Here is a 26,525-nt window from a genome sequence, read left to right on the forward strand (position 1 = left end):
GAGAGAGAGAGAGAGAGAGAGGGAGAGAGAGAGAGAATTCCAAGTGGGCTCCACACTCAATGCCAAGCCTGATGTAGGGCTCGATTCCACGACCTTGGGATCATGACCTGAGCAGAAGTCAGAGGCCCAACCGACTGAGCCACCCCAGCGCCCCCCAATTCTTGTCAGCTTCTTCAAACATATTACGGGTAACATTTCAGCGGGTCTCATACTCCCACCAGCACCGTGACAGAGGCCATGACACCTTCCCATTACGAGGATCATCAGTCGTGGGCTGGACTTTGTGACCTGCTTCCCAAGAACCAGACATGGAGGGGGAAATACAGTGACTGTATGATGAAGAAACATGGCAGACACTACTTGTGTTAGGATTCTCTCGAGAGACCTAACAGGAGATAATCGATCTCTCTTTCTGTCTCTCTCTTTCGCTATTGTGCGGGTCCTTATAAGGAATTGGCTCATGTGATTATGGAGGCTGAGAAGTCCCATGACGGGCCGTCCACAAGCTGCAGACGCAAGAGGGGCAGTTCTAAGTTCTGAGAGCCCGAGAGCTGACGGTATAGATTCAACTCTGAGTCCAAAGGCCCGAGAGCCAGAAGGGCAAGGGCAGAAGATGGATGTCCCCGCTCGAGCAGTCGGACAGAGAGGGGACTGGACCATTCCTCTGAGTTTCTGTTCTATTCGGGCTCTCCACGGGCTGGGTGACGCCCACCCATGGTGGGGAGGGCCACCTGCTTTGCCTTGCCCGGCAATTCAAGTGCTAATCTCTTCCTGAAACACCCTCACGGACACCCCCAGAAATAATGGGCATTCCGTGGCCCGGTCAGGTCGACACATAAAGTTAACCATCACACCGCCTTGACCAAGAGACCGAGGTGAGCCCCACCAGCGACGGGTCACGGTGATGTCGTGCGCCCCGATACGATGTGATGCGGTGGGGGGGTGCATCTCACCTCTGTGGTCTTCTTTCCAAAAGCCCAGTCCAAACAGGAGGTGAAACCTCAGAGAAACCCAGATTGACAGAGACTCGATATAAGGCCTGACCAGTCCTCTTCTAAACTGTCAAGGTCATGGAACACAAGGGAAGACTGGGAAGCTGTCACAGATGAGAGGCGCCTAAGGAGACCTGATGACTGGAAGGAATGTGGTGCCACCGGTGGACCTTGGACAGAGAAAGGACGAGCGTGCGAGTCTTGATCTCAAGGTTGTGAGTTTGAGCCCCAAACTGGGTGTAGAGATCGTTTAAAAATAGTAAAATCTTGGGGCGCCTGGGGGGCTCAGTCGGTTAAGCATCTGACTTCGGCTCAGGTCCTGATCTCGCGGTTCGTGAGTTCGAGCCCCACAACGGGCTCTGTGCTGACAGCTCGGAGCCTGGAGCCTGTTTCGGATTCTGTGTCTCCCCCTCTCTCTGTCCCATTCCCACTCACACTCTATCCCTCTCTGTCTCTCAAAAAATAAATAAATGTTAAAAAAAATTAAAAACAATAACAGGTTAAAAAAAAACAAAACAAAACAATGCTGATGAAAATCGAGGAAAGTATGGAGCTGGCTAGCAGTGAGAGAGCAATACTGATCTATCAATCTGGACAAATGTGCCGTAGTTAGGTAAGTGATAGGTGAGGGGCACGTGGGAGATCTCTCACTCTGCAACTTTTCCGTAAATCTTTAAAGTATTCCTAAACAGGGGTACCTGGGTGGCTCAGTTGGTTGAGCGTCTGACTTTTGAGTTCGGCTCAGGTCATTTCCCAGGGTCGTGGGATTGAGCCCCGCATCGGGCTCTGGTCTGAGCCTACTCGGGATTCTCTCTCCCTCTGCCCCTTATCCCTGCTTGCGCGTGCACGCTCTCTCTCAAAATAAAAATAAAAACGAAGTATTCCTAAATAAAAGTGTATTATATAAAAAATCAGGGGTGCCTGACTGGCTCAGTTGGTAGAGCATGTGACTCTTGGATCTCAGAGTTGTGAGTTCGAGCCTCACATTGGCGGTAGAGATTGCCTAAAAATAAAATCTTTTAAAATAATTTTTTTTTAAAGTTTATTTTACTTATTTTGAGAGAGAGAGAGAGAGAGAGAGAGAGAGCACATGGGAGGGACAGAGAGAGAAGGAGAGAGAGAATCCCAAGCAGGCTCCGCACTGTCAGCACAGAGCCCAAGGTGGGGTTCAAACTCATGAACTGTGAGATCATGACGTAAGCCGAAAACAAGAGTCAGAGGTTCATCCAACTGAGCCACCCAGCCGCCCCTTAAAAATAAAATCTTAACAACAACAACAACAACAACAACAACAACAACAACAACACAACTCTACTTGATTTCCATAGGGTTAGGGGAAGGATGGGTGGGGAGTAATTTTGTTTAATGAGGACAGAGTTTCGATTGAGGAAGACGGAAAACTCTGGAGAGGGACAGTGACCACAGCAGCACATCAATGCGGTTGCATTTCATGCCCTTGAACTGTGCGCTTAAAAGTGGTGAAACCAGTAAATTTTATGATCTTTATATACCTTATCACAATATGAAAAATACTCTTGATTTTTTTTTCCCCCAAGAAAACCTCACGGCTCACATCCAACCCATCGCTAAGTCCTGTCAACTCCACAGACCCTTCTGGAGCCATCACTTCTCCCCACCTCCACCATTTCCAGCCTAGTCCACTGCCGTTGGAACCACTCCCCCAAATGATTCCTTCACTCAGAACATTCCAATGGCTTCCCAGAGCCCTGAGGAGAGAAGCCCTGAGCTCTACATGATCTGGCCACCTGGTGCCTTGTTAATCTTACCTCTGGCCACCTCTCCTTTCCTCCCCCTGCTGCAGCGTTACTGGACTTCTTGATGCTCCTCCAAAATACCACACCTGTTTCCACCTCGGGGCCTTTGCACAAGCTGTTCTCACCGAGCACTCTGCCGCTGGATACCGGCCTGGCCTACGTCTTCACTTCATCCACGTCTTTGCATAAAAGGCAACTGCCCACAGAATCTCCCCCAGATCACCCCGCCATAACCACTTGTTCTCGCTCCAAATGTTTCTTGACCCTCTGTTTTTGTTATTTATTATCTTTACCAATATAAACATCCACATGGAATTTGTTTATCGTCTGTCTCCCCAAATAGGACGTGGGATCGTCTGAGGAGGACCTTATCTGTCTTTTCAAAAAGCTTGTGGCCCCAGTGCCTAAAAAAGGGCTCAGACGTGGAAGGCACTTTATGAACATTTGTCAAGGGAAGGCAGATGGTCAGTTCTTGAGTAAAACATTTCTAGTTTGTTCTTCAAACAGACACTGACACTTTCTTTTAAAATTTATTCCAAGTTTTTTTTTTAAAACAGTTTTATCTATCTACCTTCAGATAACCTAAGATAATGTCCCTATCTCAAGATCCTTAACTTAATCACATCTGTAAGGTTCCTTTTGCCAAGTAAGAACATTCACAGGCACAGGGGGTGAGGACACAGACATCTTGGGGGCCATTATTCAGTTTACTTCGGGTTACTTTCAAAATTTCTCTTTACATTGGTTTTCTAGTTCAAACATGATGGTTCTAGGGGTGTGAGCGCGTGTGTGTGTGTGCACATGTACGTGTGCATGAGAGGGAGCTTCGTGTGTGTTTGGTATTTTGCCAGCTGACCCCGTAATATCCTTTTTCTAAAGGTTTATTTACTTTTAGGTAATCTCTGCACCCAACGTGGGGCTTGAACTTGCGACCTCCAGATCAAGAGTCGCATACTCCTGAGACTGAGCCGGCCAGGGGCCCAGACCCAATAACGTTCCTTATAGAGGGGCACTTGGGTGGCTCAGTCTGTTAAGCGTCCGACATTGGCTCAGGTCATGATCTCACAGTTCATGAGTTCGAGCCCCATGTCCGGCTCTGTGCTGACAGCTCAGAGCCTGGAGCCTGCTCTGGATTCTGTGTCTCCCTGTCTCTCTGCCCCTCCTCTACTCATTCTCTGTCTCTGTCTCTCAAAAATAAATAAACATTAAAAAATTCTTAAAAAAGTAGTGTTCTTTATAGAAAAAGAAAAAATCTATTTATTTTTTTCCGGTCAAGGATCCAGCCCAGGGTCACGGTTTCTACATGACGTCCTGGCTCTTCAGTTGTCCTTCGATCTGAAATGGTTCTCCAGTCTTTGTCTTTCGTGACATTGATGTTTATTAAAAGTCCAGCCCAGTCATTTCGTAGAACGTCCCTTAATTTGGCTTGCCTGGTGCTTCCCCATTAGATTCGGCATGTGTTTTGGGCAGGAATGGCACAGAAATGGTGAAGCCCCCGCCTGGAGCGTCACGTCGGGAGGCGTGGGATGTCGGTCTGTCCCATTACTGCTGATGTCCACTCTGATCGCTTGATTAAAGGGGGTTTCTCAGGTTTCTCCACTTTTATTAAGGTGTTGATTTTCCCTTTCTAATCGGTAAGTATCTTGCAATCAGACACTTTGAGGTTATACACGTTTCTCACCACGTTTTTACCCACGAGGTACATTTTGCACATCGGACCTAAATAGACGTGCAGAAATAGCCTTATTGGTTTGCTTTTGAATTTAGAGCAGAAACGTTCTCAAACAAGGGAAGAGAGGTGCCTTCATTAAATTTTCAGATCCGGAAAGTTCACATTGACAGAATTACTTCCACCATGTAAGAAGCGGCTTTAAAATCACCTGCCCAGCCCGTGACCTCTACGCAGAAGGGTACGGTTACACAGACAGGGTACAGAACTGCGGCCGAGCGTCAGAGTGTGGCCCAGCTCTAGGATTTCGACAGTGGTCCAACTAGGGGACATTGTACAGAACCGCAGACTGCCTCACCATGGACTCCAGAGCGGACACGAGGAACGTCACCACCATCCTGCTCTCTGAGGCCTCCTCGTTCTCCATGGGCAGGGCAGACACCGCCACCTGGGCCATGATCCCTGTCCAAGAGAAGTAACAAGACAGTGAGTGGTAGAAATCCTCAGTGACCTCTAAGTACGCATCTAGAGCTGGGACGGTTCTCACAGATGACCTAGCTCCCACCTCCCTTTATGGGTGAAGAAACCGGGGCGCCTGGGGGGCTGAGTCGGTGAAGAGTCCAACTCTCGATTTTGGCTCTGGTCATGCTCTCATGGTTCGTAAGATCGAGCCCTGCTTCAGGCTCCATGCTCACAGCGTGGAGCCTGCTTGGGATTCTCTCTCTACTCGCTCTCTGCCCCTCTTCCCACCAGTGCTATCTCAAACTAAATACACACTAAAAATAAAATAGAATAGAATAGAATAGAATAAAAAATAAAACAAAATAAAATATAAAATAAAATAAAATAAAATAAAATAAAATAAAATAGGGGTGCCTGTGTGGCTCAGTCGGCTAAGCGTCTAACTGGTTCAGGTCACGATCTTGCAGTTTGTGAGTTCGAGCCCCGCGTCGGGTTCTGTGCTGACAGCTCGGAGCCTGGAGCCTGCTTCGGATTCTGTGTCTCCCTCTCTCTCTCTGCCCCTCCCCTGCTCACGCTCTGTCTCTCTCTCTCAAAAATAAACATTAAGAAAATAATAATAAATAAATTCTCTGAAGACACTTGAGGATGCCTTAATTAGATTTATGTTCTTCCTGAGACAGACCATAGGCTAGCAGAACCATTAGGATGCAAATGTTTTTGGTTAAAACTTTTTATAAATCAGTCTCCCTATTATGAAATAGAATGTGACTTCATACCAGGCATGACCTGGCCACGAGTGATTGAGGAAATATACACACTTCAACTTGAGGCTTGTATTTTTTTTTGTATTCTTTTTAAAATGTTTTCATTTATTTTTGAGAAAGAGAGAGAGCACAAGCAGGGGAGGGGCAGAGAGAGAGAACGAGACACAGAATCCGAAGGAGGCTCCAGGCTCTGAGCTGTCAGCACAGTGCCTGACACAGGGCTTGAACTCACGAACCGTGAGATCATGACCTGAGCCCAAGTCGGAGGCTCAACCGACTGAGCCACCCAGGCACCCCCAATTTGAAGCTTTTAAATAATGATCCTAAAACCTTTGAGTGTCTTCTTGTTATCACACCCATTTTTGAGAACAAGTAGAAGTCTGTAATTATAAGCTGTTTATGTGTGGGTGGTTTGTAACATGAAAAAGGACATGGTGTTCCATGTGCTTAAAATAACCTCCAAGTACAGAGGTCTCTCAATGAAGCGGAGCATAAAGCAATCAAAGTGGGGCACTCATCTCTGAACTCAAACATTGTTTATGTCTGCAGATTTTATTTAGCAAGGGAAAAAAATGGTCAAAAAAATGGATCACTCGCAGTTTCCTTTTAAATAAAGGAAAGTTTTTATTTTAAACTTATTTATAATTGCTGTATACTAGATCCTTAGTAGGATTACATTTCACATCTTTGGTTATTAAAGAAAGACCTGTTCGCGTCATTTAAAAATTTTTTTAATTAAGGTATAATTTATGTAAAGTTCATTCTTTTGAGTGTAAGATCTGTAATTTTTTTTTGAGAGAGAGAGTGCGCATGTACACACATGCAGGGGAGAGGCAGAGAGAGAGGGAGAGAGAGGATCCAAGGCAGGTTCCATGCTGTCAGCAGAGAGCTGGATGCGGGGTTCAAGCTCATGAACCGTGAGATCACGACCTGAGCTGAAGTCAAATGCTTAACTGGCTGAGCCACCCAGGCGCCCCAAGAGAAGTAGGCTTTTTAAGCTTTATAGGAAAGGACTAAACTGTTTTCCAAAGTGGCTGTACTATTTTGTGTTCCTATTGCTAATACATGAGAATTTCAAGTGCTCTGTATCCTATCTGACAGAGTGTTGTCAGCTAAAAAAACAAAACAAAACAAAACAAAACAAAAAGCTGTAGGGGGGGTGGGGGCGGGGGTCAGGCAGTTAAGCATCTGACTCTTGATTTCAGCTCAGGTCATGATCTCATGGTTCATGAGGTAGAGCCTCACATTGGGCTCTGCACTGATGGCAAGGAGCCTGCTTGGGATTCTCTCTCCCCCCTCTCTCTGCCCCTCTCCTGCTCCCGAATGTGCTGTCTCTCTCTCTCTCAAAATAAATAAATAAATAAACATTAAAAAAAAAAACCAAACTTTTCCTACAACAGAGTCCCATATTATAATGGAAGTAGGTACGTCCAAAGGCAAATTCACCCATGGTCAAAATTATCTTAGGAAGCAATAAATTATCTGTCCCAGAGGGAACATTTTCCTTCTATGAGTTAATTGTTTAGGGAGCTGACTTCTAGCTCTTTATCACCCGATGCAACTTTGCCAACACTACGCACATTTTTTCAAGGCAGTGGTCCTGAAACATGTCAACCACTCAGAGTGACTTTGAGCTGCGTATCAGAAGGCCATTCTTCTTGGGTCGGGGGAGGGCTCCCTTTTCTTTCCGAATTTTGCCATCAATGACTGTATCTTCAGAGTTCATGTCTTTCAGCCACAATTTTAATATTTTCCATCTGTCTAAAATCTTATCACCTATTTGGCTGGTCACCAAGCAGCTACTGGAACACGAAATGCCACTGTTTGATGACTCACGTGTTGATGGCAGGACTACTACATTCACTGTGACCATGTCTCTGATCGTAACCCTTCACGGAGTCCCGCCAGCCAGTTTTCCCTGCAGTGTCGACATGGTTTCTTCCATTAATCATCCAGTGAACTAGTTTAGGGGCCACGATGTATGAAAAACACACATTTTTTAAGAGATTTTATTTTTAATCAATCTCCACACCAAACCCGGGGCTTGAACTCACAACCCTGAGATCAAGTGTCACACACGTCCCACCGACCAAGCCAGCCAGGTGACCCGAAAAAAACACATTAAAAAATATATTTACTTATTTTTGAGAGAGAGAGAGAGAGAGACAGACAGAACGAGAGCCCAACAGGCTCCACACTGTCAGCACAGGCCCCGATGCGGGGCTCAAACCCACGAACCACGAGATCATGACCTGAGCCGAAACCAAGAGCCGGACGCTTAACCGACAGAGCCACCCCGGGTGCCCCAAAAAGCACATTTTAAAACACTGGAATCCCATATGGTGCTTTGAGATGCTCCTGTTGAGAGGCCCCTGAGAACTGAGACCCTTTAAGGGACTGGAATATTCCAGGCTCCTGTGTCCTGCGTGCTCGTAAGTCGGATGTTCCTCCACTGGAACGACAGAAGGTGCCTAAAATATTTAAATAGTGATTTTCCTCTTTTCACTGTTGCAGTTCGACCATGGCTGAACTCTCCTAAGTCAAGTGCACGTATGGACACCACTGTATCTATTTCATTTTGTGTGCCATCCACGTGCAGGGGCCGTGCTACTCTTCTCCGTGTTGTTCCAACTTGAGCGTACGCGCTGCTGAAGCAAGCACCGTCGTTATCTCTCCTTTTGCACGATTTTTTGCATGGAGACGGTTCTAGCAAAGCCTGCCTGCAAAACCCAAGAGTGAGCTGCTTGATTGACATCTGTTAGTGCCCCTGGTACAGGTATCATTTCTGCTAATTACACCACAGTAATCCCTAAGAGGACTGTGATGTCAAAACTCCGGTTTTTACAAGAGAACACATGATAGGCAAAATCAAGCGAGGTGGAACTGAAAAGGATATGATCACTTGGTATTGACTGCGCTACCCGCAATGACAAAAAAGCGAGTGTTGCATAATTATCGTTTTGTTGCATCCTTCACCTAGCAACGAATGCAGGCAGGAACCTTGTCTTTTCAATTTTCTGACTCAGAAGACCCCATCCAGTCACGGAGCATCAGAAATAATGAAAGCTGGGGGCGCCTGCCTGGCTGAGTCGCTGGAGCATGTGACTCTTGATCCTGGGGTCGTGAGTTTAAGCCCTGTGCTGGGTGTAGCGATTACTTAAAACAATACAACGAAACATGATTAGAAGCTGATCTGGGGTCTCCCACCCTGAGAACATTTTCCAGGAAAAAAAAAAAATCACTGAATTCTCCCCCCCCCCTTTTTTTAAAAGTTTATTATTTTGAGAGAGAGAGAGAGAGAGAGAGAGAGAGAGAGAGAGAGAGAATACCAAGCAGGCTCCACGCTGTCAGTACCGAGCCTGATGCAGGGCTTGAATTCACGAACCATGAGAACGTGACCTGAGCCGAAATCCAGAGCTGGACGCTCAACTGACTGAGCCACCCAGGGGTCCCCATGTTTCATTCTAACAAAGCTAAAATTCCTTAACGGTGAGAGCTTGTACCACAGAGTAAAATCTCCCAAAGCTTACCTGGTGATTAATTCTTTTCTATTCAAATCTAAAGAATAAGCAATGTTCCTTTAGATCAGAGATTTTACACAGTGCTTAACCTTTTGCTCTTGTATTTATTGGGTTTTAAAAAGTATATTTATTTGAGCAATCTATACCCAATGTGGGGCTCGAACTCCTGACCTCGAGATCGAGTGAGTCACAGGCTCTTCTGACTGAGCCAGCCAGGGGCCCCAATTTTTTTCTAAGACTGGAGATGTAAACAAAACAAAACAAAAAAACCCTCTCAAATCTCACATATTTTCCCAGCAATCCTTGAGGGCTGTGGGTCTCTCCTGCTCAATGCAAAATTTTGCTAATGGAAAGCAAACATCTAGAACAGGAGTAAACAATCTGCAGCCTGTGGGTCAAATCCAGACTGCCACGTCTTTTTGTAAATAAAGTTTTACTGAAACACAGATGTTTCCATCTCAGCTGTAGCTGCTTTCCTGCAAAGACAGGGTTGCATGCATGTGACAGAGACCGAAAATACTTATTATCTGGCCTTTCACAGAAGAAGTTTGCCCATCCCTGATCCAGCATTCACTGCTATAACCTATACTGTTCATCATTTAGAATGTCATCTGCTCCATTTGGCAAACCCCTCACATCTTGAAATAGTGGCCCAGTTTATTTTTCAGACTGTTTCTGGGTTTTCCTTTCCAAAGGTGAATTTTTCAGGTCTCTGAGGCCTTTATTTTATTATTAAAAAAACTTTTTTTTTTAATGTTTATTTATTTTTGAGAGCGAGAGAGAGCACGAGCAGGGGAGGGGCAGAGAGGGAGACACAGAATCCAAAGCAGGCTCCAGGCTCCGAGCTGTCAGCACAGAGCCCGACGCGGGGCTCGAATGCGCAAACTGGGAGATCGTGACCTGAGCCGAAGTCGGGACACTCAACCCACCGAGCCGTCTGGGCGCCCCTCGGAGACCTTGATTTTAATTAAGTTCCTGAGTTGTCACCTTCTCCAAAGTTCGGGCCACAGTAAATGGGAACTATAAACTCAAGTGGACCTATTCACCATTCAACACAAATGTATGGAGGGGGTTAAAGGTACCGAGTTCCAGTCATAAAATAGGAAGTCCTGGGGCTATGACGCACAGGATGGCAACTGGAGTTAACAACACTGTACTGTATGTTTGAAAGTTGCTAAGAGGATGAATGTTAGAAGTTCTCATTACAAGAAAACAACAACGCGTGGGGCGCCTGGTGGTTCAGTCAGTAAAGCAGCCAATTCCTGACCTCACCTCAGGTCATGATCTCATGGTTCATGAGACTGAGCCCCTTGTCCGGCTCTGTGCTGACGGTGCGGAGCCTGCTTGGGATTCTCTCTCTGCCCCTCTCTGCCCCTTGTCTGTGCTCTCTCTCTCTCTAAAAATAAATAAACACTAAAAAACAAAATTTGTAACTTACATGAGGTGATGTTGCTTAAACTAGTTGTGACCATATTGCAATACATACATATAGCAAATCACTACACTGTACATCTAAAACTAACACAACGTTACATGCCGATAATATCTCAATAAAGCCAGATAAAAACTTAAAAGAAAGTAACAACAGGGGTGCCGGAGTGGCTGAGTCAGTTGAGCGTCCGACTCTTGATTTCGGCTCAGGCCATTATCTCAGAATTCGTGAGACTGAGCCCCGTATCAGGCTTTGTGCTGGCAGCATGGAGCCTGCTTGGGATTCTCTCTCTCCCTCTTTCTCTGCCCCTCCCTGGCTCATGCGCATGATTTCTCTCTCTCTCTCAAAACAAATAAATAAACATTAAAAAAAATAACAACAGGGGCACCTGGGTGGCTCAGTCCATTACATTTCTGACATCAGCTCAGGTCATGATCTCACGGTTCATGGAATGGAGCCCCGCATGGGGTTTGTGAGTTTGAGCCCCACATCAGGCTCTCTACTGTCAGTGCAGGGCCTGCCTTGGATCCTCTGTCCCCCTCTCTCTCTGCGCCCCCCACTGGTGCGCTCTCTTTCTTTCAAAAATGAAAGAAACATTAAATTAAAAAATACATGAATAGGGGCACCTGGGTGGCTCAGTCGGTCGAGCTTCCGACTTTGGCTCATGTCATGAACTCGCAGTTCATGAGTTTGAGCCCTGAGTCAGGGTCTGTGCTGACAGCTGGGAGCCTGGAGCCTGCTTTGGATTCTGTGTCTCCCTCCCTCTTTGCCCCTCCCCTGCTTGTGCAGTCTCTCTCAAAAATAAAGATTAAAAAAATTAAAATAAATAAATATCAATAAATTTCAAGACAACAAGGTATTCTATTCTGCAATTAGCAAGGAATATGGAAGAGAACAAGAAATAATATGTATTTTCAAGGTCACAGAATAAGATTAGTCAAGTTTAAATATTAACAACTAGTCAAGAACTTTAGCTTAGCCAAAATTAATAAAAACTTAAAAACACATTTTGAGCACCTGGCATACACTGCTCACAGGAAGGGCACCAAGAAAGAAAGGTGAATAAATTCCACCTCCACTGCTCTCAAGTGAGACAGACGTCCATAGACCGGGTGGAATACCAGGTAATAAAGGCTAAATGAAAGCCAGACCACCCCTGAAATGGTCCAGGGCATGTGGAAACAGAGTAACCGAAAGGGATAAGATGATGAAGGCACGCCAGCATGATTTCCAAGTTGGGCAGCTTGAGAACGAGGAAGAGAATGTCCAGGCATTCCGGGTAAAGGTCCTGGTAAAGACCCAGAGCTCAGGCAGCCCACTTCAGGAAGTAACCGGCAGGCAGGCAGGTAGAACTGAGAACCAGTCCACATCAGCACTGCAGCTTAACACCTGTTGCAGCCTGACACCAAGTCCTGTGGGTGCTGAAGGCCCCCTGTGCCAGTCACACAAACCATTACCAGCAGGCCACCAAAACATGAAACCTTTTCCCCTCGAAAGGCACATTTGGGCTCAGCAATTCCACTCCGTGGTATATACCGAAGAGCAAAAAACAGGTCCTCACAAAAACACGTGCACGAATGTCCATCGTACAGCATTACTCATTACAGCCAAGAAGTAGAAACAACCCAAATATCCATTGGCGGGGAGGGGGAAACATGGCATATCTATACTATACAATGGATCACTACTCAGCCATAAACAAGAAGTTAAAGACACAGACTCCTAAGGATGATCTCATCTACCGGGAAACGTCCAGAACAGGCAGAACCACCTAGGTAGACAGGACACTGGCGGTTGCAGGGGGCTGGGAAGGGGAAGGGGGCTTCTTTTTGGGTGATGGAAAAGTGCTGAGATACGACGGTGGTGACCGCACAGCTCTCTGAGTGGACCCAAAACCATGGATCATACACTATAAAAGGCGCACCTAACGACCTATCTCAATAAAGCCGTTACTAAAACAGCTAAGCTTGGGTCTGACCGGCGGAGAATGCCCTTCCGCCCTTGAACTCTAAGCCATCACCGAGACGGACCGCAGCACGGGGTCGGTGGCTCCTCTTCTAACAGACAGGGCGCCCCAGTCCGCTCGCTGCCACAATCCACGCGAGAACCCACGCGGGGGACCCTTCGCCACGCGCGACGCGGGGGGCGGAGTCCCACGCCTTCGCCGTGTCGCCCCGGCAGTTACCAGGCAACAGCCGCGGCCCCGCCCCTCACCTACCCAATCAAGCACGTCCGCACGCAGCGGGAGAGCCCCACGTACGCCAGGCCGAGCGTGACCTCACGCGCACTGGGCCCAGAGAGCCCAGAGCCTGCAGACGCCCGCCCCCGCCGCCCCCGCCCAGCCAATCAGAGAGGACAGGGCTGCGCGTCCGTGCGCGCGACCGTTGTCCCCGCGGCGGGGTTTCCCTGCCCCACCCCCACTCCTGAGCCCGGCCCCGCGGGGAACGGGGTTCTGGGGCCGCCGGGGCGGCGACAGGGGCGCCTCCCGCCGGGCGCCTGGACGGCCGGCCTGCCTCCCCCGCCCCAGTCTTCCCACTGGCCAGCCCCGCGAGCGTAGAAAGTTCCAGGAGAAGCACCCGCTCTTAATGGCGGCCGCGGCGGGGGCCGGGTACGCACCTGAGGTCCCCGGCGGCGGGCAGCGCCGGGTCGGCAGAGGGGTCTGACGGCTGGACCGCCGGGGAGCGGCCGTGGGCAGCGGCGGCGGCCCTGGCGGCGAAGAGGCGGGGCGCGGCGTGGGGGCGGCGGCCGGGGCCCGACTCTCCACTATCCCTCCTTTTTCTCTTTCTTTCTTCACCCCCCCACCCCCGTTGTGTGTTTTTTTTTTTTTTTTTTTTTGGCTTCCTGGAAGGCAGCCTCCACTCGTGTGTCCGCAGCGCCCCCAGTGGGCGTTGCCGTTTCCGGTGCTGTGGAATCCAGGGGAGCTGCACGCCGGATTTGTTTGCAGGCTCAGCCGCGGTCCGCAGAAGGCCAGGCGCGCGCCTGGGTCCCCAGCCTTTGATGAGTGGCTGGCACGTGTCCCGCCTCACCCCTGCACACCGCCCCCAGACGTGGGCCTCCTTTCATGCAGTTGTTTAATATGGTATTTTGCACGCCTGTAGCTTGTGGCTTTAAAGCGGTGAGGTTGCAACTCGCCGGACCCGAGACTCTGCCTTGAAGCCATCGAGTTATTTGTCAGGAACTGTAACGGCGTGTCCCGACCTTTTGGTAGGGTCAGTGCCATCGCCAACCAATCTTGAGCCTTTCATCCGTTGGTGGTGGCGCTCCAGCAAACAGCCCAGTATTACAGTAGTGTTATTTCTTCTTAGTTACGCTTTACGTGTATTATTGTGCCAAAAGGAGAAAAGAACAGAAACCATTTACCTACCCATCGCTCAGATGTAACCTAGTGTGCCATATTTATTTCATAGTTTTAAGAAATATTACAGAGACACAACCGAAGGCACTGTTCTTGTTCCCTTCTCTTCCCCACAGGTAATTACTGTCTCGCAGTTTATATGTTCTAGTACACGCTTTCTTTCTGTCTGTCTTTCCTTCTAAGTAGGCTCCACTCCCAGCACAGAGCTCAGCACAGGGCAGAACTCAACCCTGAGATCAAGACCTGAACTGTGATCAGAGTCCGGTAACCGGCAGAGTCACCCAGGTGCCCCACTAGTATACATTTATTTTGCAAAAAGACAAATGTCTCAAATTTGCTGAGACTTTCTTTCTGTGTCTATCAAAGATATGCTTCCTAGCAGATGCTGTTAAAAAAAAAAAAAAAAACAACCTGGGTGGCTCAGTGGTTTAACATCTGACTCTTGATCTCACCTCAGATCAAGATCTCACACTCCATGAGATCCAGTCCCTAGTCGGGCTCTGCATTGTCAGCGTGAAGCCTGCTTGGGATTCTCTCTCTCTCTCTCTCTCTCTCTCTCTCTCTCTCTCTCTCTGTGTCTGTCTCTGTCCCTCACCTGCCCACGCTTTCTTTCTCTCTCTCTCTAAATAAATAAACATTAAAAAAGCCGTATCCTTTCAGAGTAAAGCTAACAATTCAACAAGTAATTTTGAAAGTATCACAAACCAAGAAACAGATTCTTGACTATAGATAACAAGCTGGTTACTTAGAGGGGAGGGGGGTGGGGATTAAAGAGAATACACTTACCATGACCAGCGCTCAGTGATGTACAGCAGTGTTGAATCACTGTATTATATACCTGAAACTAATATAACAGTGTATATTGACGATACTGGGATTAAAAAAAATAAAACTTAATTAGAAAAGTGCCTGCTTCAGGGGCGCCTGGGTGGCTCAGACTGTTGAGCATCCAACTTCGGCTTGCGTCATGATCTCGCAGTTCATGGGTTCCAGCCCTGTGTTGGGCTCTGTGCTGACAGCTTGGAGCCTGCAGCCTGCTTCAGATTCTGTGTCCCTGTCTCTCCCTCTCAAAAATAAGCATTAAAATTTTTTTTTTCAAAGTGCCTGCTTTTTTGACATTATTTTAATTTTTAAAATTTTTATTATTTTTTAATGTTTATTTATTTTTGAGAGAGAGAGAGAGAGAGAGCAGAGGAGGGGCAGAGAGAGAGAGAGAGGAGGCAGAGAATCCGAAGCAGGCTCCGAGCTGTCAGCACAAAGCCTGATGTGGGCCTTGAACTCGCCAACCATGAGATCATGACCTGAACCGCAGTTGGACGCTCAACCGACTGAGCCACCCAGGTGCCCCTTGATGTTATTTTTAAAAGAGATGTTGGAAAATATTCCCATTATGTTACAGTTGATTCTCCTCATCCCAAAGAGTTGTGTTCTATGAAGTTAGGCAAACAATGAGCAAGACTGAACCACTACTCCGCGGGGTAATACAAGGTTAGGTTTCTGCCAGCCTCTGGTCATGACATTTTTGCGAACCTGTCAATACGTAACCCTGTTTTATGTGTGTGTCTGTTCAAAGACACCTTATGTAACATGCATTGTCAATTCATTAGTTGAACTGATGGCCAACAGCACTATCTACAGCTCATGCCCGAGGGAACCTTACCTAACACAGGTATTTTCTACTTAAGGCACATCACAGCCTTCTTGTGCTTAGGGGCACCAGACAACAGTTGAGCACTGTGTCTGAGAGCCACTTTAAGCAGCAAAATCACCAACAAGAAGCACAAAATGTGGAAAACGTAGCATTAAAAAAGACCAGGGAAGGGTGCGTGGGTGGCTCAGTCGGTTAAGTGTCTGACTTCGGCTCAGGTCATGCTATCGCAATTGGGGAATTCGAGCCCCGCATCAGGCTCTGTGCTGACAGCTCGGAGTCTGGAGCCTGTGTCAGATTCTGTGTCTACTGCTTTCTCTGCCCCTCTCGCACTCATGCTCTGTCTCAAAAATAAACATTAAAAAAAAAAAAAAAAAAAGACCAGGGAAAGGACACTTCTTTACAGTGCGAGAGCTAACACAAGTGTGCCCACCTCCGCTGGGAAGTGTGCATCAGGCAACGCCCAGTTGTTTTCTTGCCACTGGACGTGTGTCTGAGGATGACCAAGAAAGCATGAGTGGGTAGGTGAGTTCACAAACATGAAATTGATGAGTAAGGAGGATTGGTTCTGTTTTGTTGCCAAAAACAAGGAGCGGCCTAAAACTGCTACTTGACAACGGAACCTGGAAACAGTTTTCTAATCCGCTTTTTAAAATCTTCCACAGGAAGAGTTTCAATGTTTCGAACCATTTGTTTAAAATGTCAAAACACGCCAGTGGCTTGAAAGAGCAGCTGACATCAACAAGAGTCTGATTTCTCTCCTCTTATTCTCCCTTGAGCCCGCTCCAGTTACCCCCCCCCCCCCACTCCACTAAAACTGTTCACTCCAAGGTCACGAGTGACCCCCGCATCGCTCGCCATTTTTCAGTTTGTGAGTCGCTTGATCTGTCAGCACTTGACATGACCATTCCCCGGGGCTGCCCTGGATCTCTTCGCTGCCTGCTCCCACTCCTTAGATGACTGTGTCCAATCTCAGGTCTTTACAAACCTTCCATATGGTGATGCCTCTCAAGCGCGTATCTTCAGCCACGCCCGCTCACCTCCAGCTTGGTTTGTACAACCGACTGGCTACTTTGACACTTCGCGTGGAGGAGGAAGAGGCAGCTCAAGCCAGACGCGACCCACCCTCTCTGGGGATTCTCCTGTAGTTCTTTCCCATCTCAGTTACTGGAGCGCCATTCTTCCAGTTACTTCGCTTCTCCCATTCCCGCTGCTCATCCTCCAGACAAGCCAGTCAGCTCCGATTTCCTAAGTACCCTCCGACCACGACTACCACCACACTGGTCCAAGCCGCCATCGTCCCCTGCAACAGACTCCTAATTTGTCTCCCTGATCCTGCCCTTAACTCTCTTCAGACCCTTCTTAACACAGCAACTGGAAAAATCCTGGAACCCGTAACTCGTTTCACTCCTCTGCTCACGGTTGTCCTGTAACTTTTCCGTCTCAGAACAAAAGTAAAAGGTCCTGATTTATGCTTCCGGCCAAGATGAGGTCACCAGGATTGGATTCACCTTCTCGCCTGAAACAACTAAAAGACAAACACGAGAATAAAAAAACGCAATAATCGGGGTGCCTGGGTGGCTCACTCAGTTAAGCAACCTACTCTTGATTTCGGCTCCGGTCATGATCTCGCTGTTTGTGAGTTCTAGTCCCATATTGGGCTCTGTGCTGGCAGCACAGAACCTACTTGGGATCCTCTCTCTCCCTTCCCCGCTCTCTCCCTCTTTCTCTACCCCTTCTCCACTTGAGCTCCCTCTCTCTCTCTCTCTGAAAATAAATAAATAAAACTTTAAAAAATGCAATAATAAGGGAAAATTACGAGCAAGTCTGGGCACTAAATTTGCCAATTTGAGTGCAATGGACAAATTCCTTAAAAGACACAAGTTACCAAAGCTCATTCAAGAAAACTAGGTGATTTGGGGTGCCTGGGTGCTTCAATCAGTTGAGCATCCAACTTCAGCTCAGGTCATGATCTTGTGGTCTGAGAGTTCGAGCCCCGCATCTGGCTCTGTGCTGACAGCTCAGAGCCTGGAGCCTGCTCTGGATTCTGTGTCTCCCTCTCTCTGCCCCTCCCCCCGCCTCAAAATAATAAACTTAAAAAAATTAAAAAAAAAAAAAAAGAAAACTAGGTGACTTGAATAACTCTGTATCTATTTAAAAAATTGAAAGTTAAGTTAAAAACCTTCCCATGAAGAAAAATCCCAGGCCCAGATGATTTCACTGATGGTATCTACCAAAACTTTAAGGTAAAAAGCAATCTACACGGGAGCACCTGGGTGGCTCAGTCCATTGGGCAACCACCTTCAACTCAGGTTGTGATCTCATGGTCTTTGGGTTCAAGCCCCGCGTCGGGCTTTGTGCTGACAGCTCAGAGCCTGGAGCCTGCTTCAGATTCTGTGTCTCCCTCTCTCTCTTCTCCCTGCTTGTGTTCTATAAAAAATAAATAAACATTAAAAAAAATCTACACAAACTCTTCTCAAAGGCCAAAGATGAGGAAATACTTTCTAACTCATTCTAGGAAGCCAGCATTGCCATGATACCAAAACCAAAGACATCACAAGAAAAGCACTAAGACCAATGTCTCTCATGAACACAGATATAAAAATTCCCAATAAGCTTTTCCCCCCAATTAAAAAAATTGTGGTAAAATACACACAACATACAATTTCCCATCCTAACCGTTTTAAAAAATTATTATTAAAAACATTTTTTTTTTTTTTTTTTTTTTTTTTTTTTTTTTAAATTTTTTTTTCCAACATTTTTTATTTATTTTTGGGACAGAGAGAGACAGAGCATGAACGGGGGAGGGGCAGAGAGAGAGGGAGACACAGAATCGGAAACAGGCTCCAGGCTCCGAGCCATCAGCCCAGAGCCCGACGCGGGGCTCGAACTCACGGACCGCGAGATCGTGACCTGGCTGAAGTCGGACGCTTAACCGACTGCGCCACCCAGGCGCCCCTATTAAAAACATTTTAAAAAATGTTTTTATTTATTTTTGAGACAGAGAGAGACAGAGCATGAACAGGGGAGGGTCAGAGACAGGGAGACATAGAATCTGAAACAGGTTCCAGGGTCTGAGCTGTCAGCACAGAGCCCGACGTGGGGCTCGAACTCACGGACCGCGAGATCATGACCTGAGCTGAAGTAGGATGCCCAACCAACTGAGCCACCCAGGTGCCCCTAAAAAATAATTTTAATGTTTATTTATTTACTTATTTAGAGAGCCAGATGTGGGGCTCAGCCTCATGAGTCAGGAGATCGTGACCTGAGCCGAAATCAAGAGTCGGATGCTTAACCAAATGAACCACCCGGGCACCCCCCATCCTAATCATTTTTCAAGGTACAGTTCAGTGGTATTAAATGCCTTCATAATGTGCAATCCCCACCATCTATCTCTGTCATTCTTGTCCTCTTGTGAAACTGACGCTCCATCCATATCCATTCAATAGGATTCCTCATTCTCCCTCTGCCCAACTATCATTCCACTTTCTGTGACTTTGCCTACTAAAGTGCCTTATAAGTGCAGTCACACAGCACTTGCCTTTTTAGAGCCAGCTTATTCCTGTAAGTGTATTTTGTATCTGTCTGTTAAGTCTAGGTGGTTTATTGTCTTATGTGATGCCTCCATTTCCTTATTTATCCCCTTCTGCCTGGTTGCCCGATCCGTTGTTATGAATGGGAGTACTGAAGTCTCTAATTATCACAGAGCCGTCTGTTTCTCCCTGCAAGTCTGTCAGTTTTTACTTCATATATTTTGGTGATGTATCATTAGGTGGGTGAATGTTTATTGTATCTTGCTATATTTTGTTAATATATAACATCCTTCCTTGTCTCTTGGAATTGTTTTTAAGTCTATTTGGTGTGGTATCAGTATAGCCATTCCTGCTCTTTTGTTACTATTTGTATGGAATATCTTTTTCCATTTTTTCACTTTCTTTTTAGTTTTTATTTTTTCAAGTTTATTTATTTTGAGAGAGAATCCCCAGTGGGCTCTAATGCTCCATGTTGGGGCACCTGGGTGGTTCAGTCGGTTAAGGGTCCGCCTTCAGCTCAGGTCATGCATGATCTTGAGGTTCATGAGTTTGAGCCCTGCATCGGGCTCTGTGCGGACAGCTCGGAGCCTGGAGTCTGCTTTGGATTTTGGGTCTCCCTCTCTCTCTGCCCTTCCCCACTCATACTCTGTCTCTCTCTCTCTCAAAAATAAACATTAAAAAAATTAAATAAAAATAAATAAAAACTTCCAACCAGACTCCAATGCTCTGTGCTGAGCCCAACTCAGGGCTCAATCTTATGAACCATGAGATCACAACCTAAGCTGAAAGCAAGATTGGATGCTTAACCAACTGAGCCCCCCAGGGCTCCCCATTTTTTCACTTTCAGTGTTTGTGTCTTTGATGCAAAGTGAGCCTCTTATAGATGGCAAACATTTGGATCTTGTGTCTTTATCTTTTGGTCAATCTCTATCTTTTGATTGGAGAGTTTAATCCACTTACATTTAAAGTAACTACAGGGGCACCTGGCTGGTTCAGTCAGTAGAGTGTGACTCTTGATCTTGGGGTTGTAAGTTTGAGCCCCATGTTGGGTGTAGAGATTCCTTAAAAAGTAAAGCACTTACTGATAAGGAGGGGCTTACTTCTGTCATTGCACTACTTGTTTTCTAGGTGCCTTACAGCTTTTTTTGGTTCCTCATTTCCTGTATTACAGTCTTCTTTTGTGCTTAGTTGACTTTTATAGTGAAATGTTTAAATTCTTTTCTTATTTCCTTTTGTGCATATTCTATGGCTATCTTCTTTGGGGTTACCGTGCGGATTGCATTTAACATCCTAAAGTTCTAACACTCTAAATTTACACTTGCTTAACTTCAACGAAGTCTGCAAACTCGGCTCTTGAATAGCTCCAACCCTGCCCTTTTGATCGCTGATGTCACAAAAAATTACATCTTTATACACTGTGTGCCCAGAAACACAAACTAATAATTCTTTTAAATGCATTACTCTCTTAAAACCTGTAGAAAGGAAAACCTGTACAAACCAAAGTTACAAAAGGCTGTCCTTTCCCTACTGAATGGCCCTGACACCCTTGCTGAATATAAGCAAAAGGAGAGGGTTTGTTACCACTGCCCTGCAGGAAACGTTCAGATGAGTTCTATAAGCTGAAATGAAAAGGTATTGGACGGTGACTTGAAGCCATACAGAGAAATAAAGACCTCAACAAAAGGAAGTGTATGGGCATTGATAAAAGCTGGCTTTATTGTAACAATGTTGGAGGTCAGGAACAAGTTTTGTAAATAGAAGTGGTGATGGTTGCCCAACATTGTGAATTCAACTTATTGCACTGAATTGTAGCTTTAAAAATTGTTAAGATGATGCATTTTATGTTATGTATATTTGACCACAAACACTTTAAAGGTGAGAATTTCCCTCCACATGACGTAGCCATGCCACTCACAAGAATTTACCCCCAAGATAAAAGGAATATATGAGAATACAAGAACTCGTACGCCAATGTTCACAGCAGCTTTGTTCATGATATCTGAATGCAGAAAACAAGTCAAATGTCAATCAGCCGGTGAATCAAGAAACAAATTGTGTGGTACCCCATGTAATGGAACAGTACTCAGAATTAAAAATGAATGAGTTGGGGCACCTGACTGGCTCAGTTGGTAGAACACGTGACTCTGGCTCTCACGGTTATGAGCCAGAGCCCCATTTTGGTGTAGCAATTACTTAAAAAAAAAAAAAGAAAATGAAAATGAAATGAATTATGGGTACATGTAATCTCCAAATTCATCATGCTTAGTCAAAGAAGCCAGGCATAAAAGAATCCATACTTTATGACTGTACATTTATAAAATTCTAGAAAGTGCAAACTATAGTTGACTCTTGAATAAAGATTTGAACTGCACGGGCCCACTTCTATGTGGGTTTTTTTCAATAAACAACAAAAAGTACTGTAAATGTATTTTCCTTTTTATTACTTTTAACCTTTTAAAAAAGTTTATTCATTTTTGACAGAGAGAGAGAGAGAGAGAGAGAGAGAGAGAGAGAGAGAGAGAGAGCACGAGCAGGGGAGGGGCAGAGAGGGAGAGAGAGAGAATCCCAAGCCGACTCCACATGCCCAGCACAGAGCCTGATGCAGGGCTCGAACTCACTAAACGAGATCATGACCTGAGCCAAAATCAAGGGTCAGACACTCAACTGACTGAGCCACCCAGGCGCCCTTTTATTTTATTTTATTTTATTTTATTTTATTTTATTTTATTTTATTTTATAAAGAGAGAGCATGCACAAGTGGGGGACAGTGGCAGAGGAGGGGGGGGAGGGGGGGGAGAGAGAGAGAGAGAGAGAGAGAGAGAGAGAGAGAGAGAGAGATGGAGACAGAGTCTCAAGCAGGCTCCGCCCTCAGCATGGAGCCCAATGTGGGGCTCGATTTCACGACCCTGGGATCATGACCTGAATTGAAATCATAGGTCCGACACTCAAATGACTGAGCCACCCAGGCGCCCCTGTAAATACATTTTCCTAATGATTTTCTTGACTGTTTCTTTTCCCTAGCTTACTTCACTGGAAGAATTCAGTATATATAGTGCATACAACATACAATGTATGCTAATTGACTGTGTTGTCAGTAAGGTTTCCAGTCAAGTGTAGGTTATTACTACCTAAGTTTTTTGGGGGAGTCTGAAGTTACACTCAGATTTTAGACTGCATGGGGGCTGGGCACCCCAACCCCTCCACTGTTCAAAGATCAACTGTATCGCACAGTGTGGGGAAACAGCAATTTCCTAGCGCCGGCGGTGGAAAAAGGGATTGACCACAAAGGACAAGAAGATGCTTTTAGGGGGATGGAACCGTGCTGCACCTCAACTGTCGTGGTGCTCGCACAAGTGAGTAGTTCTCAAAATTCATCAGACTGTACAGTTTCAATGAGTGCAGTTTATTATACAAAAATTTACCCCGATATTGATGACTCAGCCGTTGACATTTCTGTATCATGAAGTTAAGCACGTGCGTCACACTGTTCTTCTCACGTCATCTTAGGACTGCTAGCTTCCTACCATTCCTATTTTTTTTTTTAACCAGTACTCTTTTTATTTTTTTATTTTTTATTTTATTTTATTTTATTTTTTTTGATGCTATTTGGCGTTTTTATTGATCCCAATCGGGCCGTTTTTTTTTTTTTTTTTTTTTTTTTTTTTTTTTGACGTACCAGTACTATTTTTAATGAGAGTAAATGGTTTAGAAAACAAAACAGGACAGGGGTGCCTGGGTGGCTCAGTTGGGTTGAGCATCCTACTCTTGATTTCGGCTCAGGTTACGATCTCACGGTTGTGAGATCGAGCCCCACGTCGGGCAAAGCATGGAGTGTGGAGCTGCTTGGGATTCTCTCTCTTTCTCTCTCTTTGTGCCTCCCCTGCTTCTGTGCTCACACACGGGTGCATGCTCTCGCTCTCTTCCAAAATAAATAAATACACTTTAAAAATCAAAAAAAGTAGGACATTCATTTAAAAATTGTTTTCTAAAAAAAATATTGTTTAATCTTTTTCTTTTTTTTTTTAATTTTTTTTTTCAACGTTTTTTATTTATTTTTTTGGGACAGAGAGAGACACAGCATGAACGGGGGAGGGTCAGAGAGAGAGGGAGACACAGAATCGGAAACAGGCTCCAGGCTCCGAGCCATCAGCCCAGAGCCCGACGCGGGGCTCGAACTCACGGACCGTGAGATCGTGACCTGGCTGAAGTCGGACGCTTAACCGACTGCGCCACCCAGGCGCCCCAAAATATTGTTTAATCTTTATCACACTATTTACATAGTATCTTCGTATGTTTCATAAAGTACATATGAGGACAGTAATGTGTGTAAATAATTCATATGTGTTTTTTCATGCTCACAAATTTTACCCATATGGATATATAATCAAAGTGATTTGGAGATTATTGCCCTAAAACTTTGGAAGGTTCTGTTCTCAGAAAACTGACAGACGAACTTATCTATAAGCAAAGGGTTGAATTCATTCAAGCAGAGAGTACACACACTTATGTGATATGGGAAGACTCAAGATTGTTAAACGGCATTTGTTAGTGATTTTATCTCAATTAGGTCATGAATTTAATCTAGTTCCAACAAAAGTCCCAGGGGGATCTTTCATGCAACTGACAAGATGATTTTAAAATTTATATGGCAGTATTATGAGTAGCAAAGGCAATTTTGTAAAAGAACAAAGAGGACTTGATTGAATAAAACTCAAAGCATAGTGTGAAGCTGTAGCCGTGGAACCCTTGTATTTAGTTCAAGAAAAGATCAGAAGGAACAGACTCCAAAAATTGACCCCTGTATATAGAAATGCATCATATGTTATAAATGACATTTTGTTTATTTGTTTATTTGTTTGTTTAAAGTAGGATTCATGCCTGGGCACCCGGGTGGCTCAGTCGGTTAAGTGTCGGACTTCGGCTCAGGTCATGATCTCACGGTTCACGGGTTCAAGCCCCGGGTCGGGCTCTGTGCTGACAGCTCAGAGCCTGGAACCTGCTTCGGATTCTGTGTCTCCCTCTCTCTCTGCCCCTCCCCCGCTCACACTCTGTCTCTCTCTCTCTCTGTAAAATAATTAAACATTAAAAAAAATTTTTTTAAAGTAGGATTCATGCCCCTGAGATCAAGACCTGAGCTGAGATCAACAGTGAGACATTTAACTGACGGAGCCACCCAGGGGCCCCTATAAATGACATTTTAAATCTTTAAAGTCTGTTACAGCCAGTTAATTATTTGGGGACAATCATATATCAGATAAAATATTAATAAATATACAATCATACCATTCACAAAAGTTAACTCCATATCTAAATATAAAAAATAAAAGTGCAGTACTAGATTAGGTGTTTTACAAATATTATACAACATAATTATATAATCGGTAGTCTAAGCAAGCAATAAAGAGAAAAGCTCTAGTGGATAAGATTAGTGCTGACTACATGAAAATAAAATTTTGTAGAAAGAAGGACACCACGTATTAAGCAAAAAGACAGGAGAAAATATTGCAACTCAGAACAAAAGGTTTCATGCAGATTATATCAAGTACTCCCAAAAATTAATATGAGACAATTCAACAGAAATGTGCCCAAGGATATGAATGGCCAAACAATTCATGTAATGCCAGTAACCACAAGTTATTCGACCTTCCTAGAGATTATAGAAATGGGAAAAAAAAAAATCAGTGAGAGCTGTGCTTTAGGTATCGGGCTGACAAACATTTTAAAAAGTTTCTATCAGGTGCTGGGTATACAGAAAAAATGAATCAACTCATACTCCTGAAGCACAACTTTTGGAGAACGAATTGAAAATAGCTATCAGAAATTTTAAAGTGAGCATTTCCCAGGGGCACCTGAGTGGCTCAGTCAGCAGAACGTGGGACTCTTGATCTCAGGGTCATGAGTTCAAGCCCCACATTGGGTGTGGAACCTACTTAAAAAAAAAAAAAAAGAAAGAAAAAAGTTAAAATGAGCATTTTCTATGACCTGGCAGTTCTACCAGAATCTACCCAAGAGATACCCTCACACAGGTGCAAGTGGAAACATGTACTAGAACATTCATTGTAATATTGTAATAGCAAAAACAAAACAAAACAAAACAAAACAAAACAAAACAAAACAAAACAAAAACCCCAAATATCCACCAAAAGAATGGTTAACTAAGACTTATTCAAACTAATATGCAAGAGTGAAAAAGAATGGGCTAAGTGAAAATAAATTGCTATGAAAGTATCTCCAATGGAGGCTCCTGGGGGGGCTCAGTTGGTTAAGTGTCTGACTCTTGATTTTGGTTCAGGTCATGATCTCATAGTTTGTGAGTTTGGGCTTCACGCTGCCTGCTTGGGATTCTCTCTCTTTCTCTCTCCCTCGCTCTCTGCCCCTGCCCTGCTCATGCTCTCCCTCTCTCTCAAAATAAAATGAATAAACTAAAAAAAAAAAAAAAATAATAATCTCCAACATAGTTTTGAGTGAAAAGACAAGGGTGCAGAATGAGGTACATATTACATCATTTTCTTTAAACACACATGCAAGAACAACTTAAAAATATTTTTTCTATGGCAATGGATACATGTGGGGCTATGGTTAAAGAAACCCTTACCCTTTAGGGGCGTCTGGGGTGGCTCAGTTGGTTAAGCGTCCGACTTCGGCTCAGGTCATGATCTCAGTTTGTGAGTTCAAGCCCCGTGTTGGGCTCTGTGCTGACAGCTTGGAGCCTGGAGTTTGCTTTGGATTCTGTGTCTCCCTCTCCCTTTCTGCTCCTCCCCTGCTCACTGTCTGTCTCTCAAAAATAAACACGGGGGAGGGGGGGAAGGAGCCTTTACCTTTATCGCTATAAATCACTTAAGTAATTATTTTACAAAGAGACTTCATCATATATTAATTGCATAATTAAAAGTTAATAACAATAATTAAAGTATATATGGCTCGGGAGGTTCACTCTTTCCCATACCAGAGAATTTCAGCTATCCCAATGTAACAAAGAAATGAGAACGTCTACAGGAAAACGTCATCATAGGTGGGGGGAAAAACTGAGCTTGGTTAACACTAGTAGATATTTTAATACTCCAGGGGAGCTGATATTTCACTGTAGGACCATCTTTTTCCCCAGCAACCATATGGACAGAAACGCAAGAATTAGCATACAGCCAGTATATAAAACAACCAGGTTTTGATAGTAAAATATAAAGGCCCAGTTGTCACTACAAACCCAGCTCTTCATTGGCAAAACCGGCTTTTAGTCGATTTTATCCCATTTCTTGGTGAACAAGAGACACAAAATTGATGGGCAAGCATTGCCACCTAGTGGCTGTGGCTCACATTGCAGAATCCATCACTGTGCCTCTTGTCCCCTTAATCTCAAACTAATGCTTCTATCTT

The 26,525-nt window shown here is 45.1% G+C and overlaps 1 protein-coding gene and 1 non-coding gene across 8 annotated transcripts in view; both read right to left on the bottom strand.

The window, feature by feature from the left end:
* Positions 1 to 14,815, bottom strand: part of LOC122209703 (general transcription factor II-I repeat domain-containing protein 2B) — a 50,427-nt gene extending 35,612 nt beyond the window's left edge. For 3 of the 7 annotated variants that reach the window (XR_006197719.1, XM_042921818.1, XM_042921819.1), the window contains exons 1-2: positions 13,232 to 13,349; positions 4,795 to 4,898 (exon numbers count right to left, since the gene is read on the bottom strand). Coding sequence is in view for 6 of the 7 variants with exons in the window: in XM_042921818.1 (XP_042777752.1) it covers positions 4,795 to 4,893 (99 nt within the window). In the remaining variant the exon portion in view is untranslated. Of the gene's footprint in view, positions 1 to 4,794; positions 4,899 to 10,455; positions 10,476 to 12,645; positions 12,718 to 13,231; positions 13,369 to 14,756 lie in introns of those variants that run through there. The other 4 variants (XM_042921816.1, XM_042921817.1, XM_042921814.1 and 1 more) reach the window with 4 other exon arrangements.
* Positions 8,216 to 8,323, bottom strand: LOC122210394. The gene has a single exon (XR_006198042.1). It is a non-coding gene; the product is annotated as a U6 spliceosomal RNA (small nuclear RNA).
* Positions 14,816 to 26,525: the final 11,710 nt, after the last annotated feature.

Source organism: Panthera leo, chromosome E3, assembly GCF_018350215.1.
Source record: "Panthera leo isolate Ple1 chromosome E3, P.leo_Ple1_pat1.1, whole genome shotgun sequence".
Taxonomy (NCBI): domain Eukaryota; kingdom Metazoa; phylum Chordata; class Mammalia; order Carnivora; family Felidae; genus Panthera; species Panthera leo.